Source organism: Babylonia areolata, chromosome 10 (assembly GCF_041734735.1).
Source record: "Babylonia areolata isolate BAREFJ2019XMU chromosome 10, ASM4173473v1, whole genome shotgun sequence".
In the NCBI taxonomy this organism is placed as follows: domain Eukaryota; kingdom Metazoa; phylum Mollusca; class Gastropoda; order Neogastropoda; family Buccinidae; genus Babylonia; species Babylonia areolata.
The window spans coordinates 43,213,544-43,216,043 of NC_134885.1; the positions used below are offsets into that span (position 1 = coordinate 43,213,544).

The 2,500-nt window shown below is 37.2% G+C and overlaps 1 protein-coding gene across 1 annotated transcript in view; it reads left to right on the forward strand.

Annotated features, from left to right (window-relative positions):
* The window catches only part of LOC143286609 (glucose-6-phosphate exchanger SLC37A4-like), a 24,798-nt gene that overhangs the window by 21 nt on the left and 22,277 nt on the right, over window positions 1-2,500 (forward strand). Inside the window, exon 1 of the mRNA XM_076594246.1 lies at window positions 1-341. This exon is cut by the window's left edge and continues 21 nt beyond it. Within this exon, the coding sequence (XP_076450361.1) occupies window positions 209-341 (133 nt within the window). The 5' untranslated portion in view covers window positions 1-208. The remainder of the gene's footprint in view (window positions 342-2,500) is intronic.

Here is a 2,500-nt window from a genome sequence, read left to right on the forward strand (position 1 = left end):
GTGCATCTGTACTCCCCAGATGCTCGCCATCTGGCTTGTTGGAGACTGTCTTTGTAATGTCTGTCTCTGTAATGCAAGTGACAGAACAAATGCGACAAGAGAACAGACTCGTGTACCTTTTGCCTCTGCACAGTTTTCATTTCGCAGCTTTGGTGCAGCCTCACTTGGTTTCACTTTGAGCGTCAGACCGACAATCGACTGATTCAAAATGGAGCAACGTGCTTTCGGTGTGTTCGTTTGCCTGTACATGGGTTACATGGTCATAACATACATCAGGAAATCCGTTTCGTTTGCGTCTCCATCGATGATTGTTGCTGAAGGCATGAGCAAAAGTCAGCTTGGTGAGTACGAGAGGTTCTGACGATTCCATCTCTCTCTCTCTCTCTCTCTCTCTCTCTCTCTCTCTCTCTCTCACCAACATTTTTCACACAATTAGGTATAGTTTTTGTTAGTATAACACACACACACACACACACACACACACACACACACACACACACACACACACACACACACACTCACTCCTTTCACCTCTGTTGGGGCATGGAGGATCATTGCTATTATCAACCGGACTTAAAACAAACCGCAATTAAATATGAAAGTTGTGATAAAAACAGGTAAATAAACGATCATATCATCCCTTATCAGTTCAGGGTTTAGGTCTCATGTTGGTCATCAGTCAGTGACATTTGACACCTACAGTTTTGAAAAGAACCATCAATGTGGCAGGCAGTCAGTCACTTGACTCATTCATTTTTCGTAAAATTGGTTATAAATGCTAATTAGGTTTTTGTAGGTTTCTCTTATTCTCCTGCAAAACAATCATGATTGTAGTTTCTGATTTGAAAAATGTAAATATGATTGTTACTGTTGTTGCTCTGCAGTTTCACATTGCGCTTACAAACATTGTGAAAAAAATCAAAACTTGTACAAGGCCGAGAAAAGGGGAAATGAGGCATGCTGTACACAGAGGCATTGTCGCTTGCATACTTGGAACTGCAGTGGAATACAGTCCCTAGTGGAGCATACAGAATACAGAATACTTTATTATCTCAACAAGAGAAATTCATATGTGGTGTAAAACAGAAAAATAATATGGGAAAATCACAGTCATTCCACATGTATATATAGAGAGATAAACCATGTACACACACACACATATATATATATATAAATATGTGTATATATTAATTTACTTTATTATTATTTTTTTTTTATACACTTTGATATCAACCAATGGCAAACCATCGATACATTCAGTAATCACAGTAGAGAACAACAACAATAACAACCCTCGTTCTAAAAGTAAATCATACATACACTATCACAGCCATATGCATGCAGTAATAATCACAGTTAAAGGATAGGCATAATACTAATATACTAAAAGTTGACACAGACATATAATATCAGTATGCAATTCACAGTACTTTGAGCTGAGATGTCATATTCCACACACATACACTGGCATCCATTTTGAGTCATATATCTGATTGTCAGTTACTGTTATCAAATAGCTGAATTGAAGCTGGAATAAAGCTGCATTTGGCTCTGTTTGTTTTAAGTTTTGGAACACAGAAAGTTTTCCTGAAGGTAAGAGTTGATGATAATTTGCCAGTGCATGGTTATTGTCACTTGAAATGCATGTTGCTTTCTGTCATACTCTGACATTGTACAAATCACATAATCTGTCCTGTCTCACACCTACAATCTTACTGCACACATTCACAGTCTGTTTAGCATATTCTTATTCTTCACAGCAAGACCTCTATACCAGCATATATATATATATGAATTAAAAGGAAAAGTTAGAACAGATTCAATTTAGAACAGATTCAGTTAAGCATCTATAAAATCCTTCAAGTACTTTTGAGTTAACTCTGGTGTTTCTGAGTTTCTGCAGACAATGGGTACAAGACTGGCACTTTTTTTGAATAAATTTGTATTGGGAGCAAAATTCAGCTTATGATTAAGAAAGGTTCCTACGTATTTGTTTTCATGCACTCTTCCAATCTTTACATCATTAATAAACAGGTCAGGGAATAAACAGGTCAAGGAGCATGCTGCTAAAAGACGCTTCCAAATGTCCAGAAAGATTGAATGAGTGTTCAGAACAGTTGCAATCTCTTCCATTCTGTACATCTCCTGCAAGTCTGAATCAAAAAGCTTCTTCGGTGTTTGTGGGCAACTTACGTGTTTACTTAGTTGATTGATGTTATGCAAGAGTGTGGCACTTTCCAGTAAAATCTTGGTCTTATCAAGGTATGCACAAGCGCACAATGTTTTTATTTAGTCTTGTATCTGTGCAGCCATACTTGGTTTGGGGATGTGTTCTTATCTGTAACCCAAATTACATACATGTACTGACATATCATAACATTATTTTATATGTGCCTTTGAACTTCTTCCTGTGAATGGAATTAAGCAGGTCCACACACTATGATGGCATAGTACTTTATGGAAGTTTAGAAACATTTTTTCAGCTGTGGAGGTGTGGATT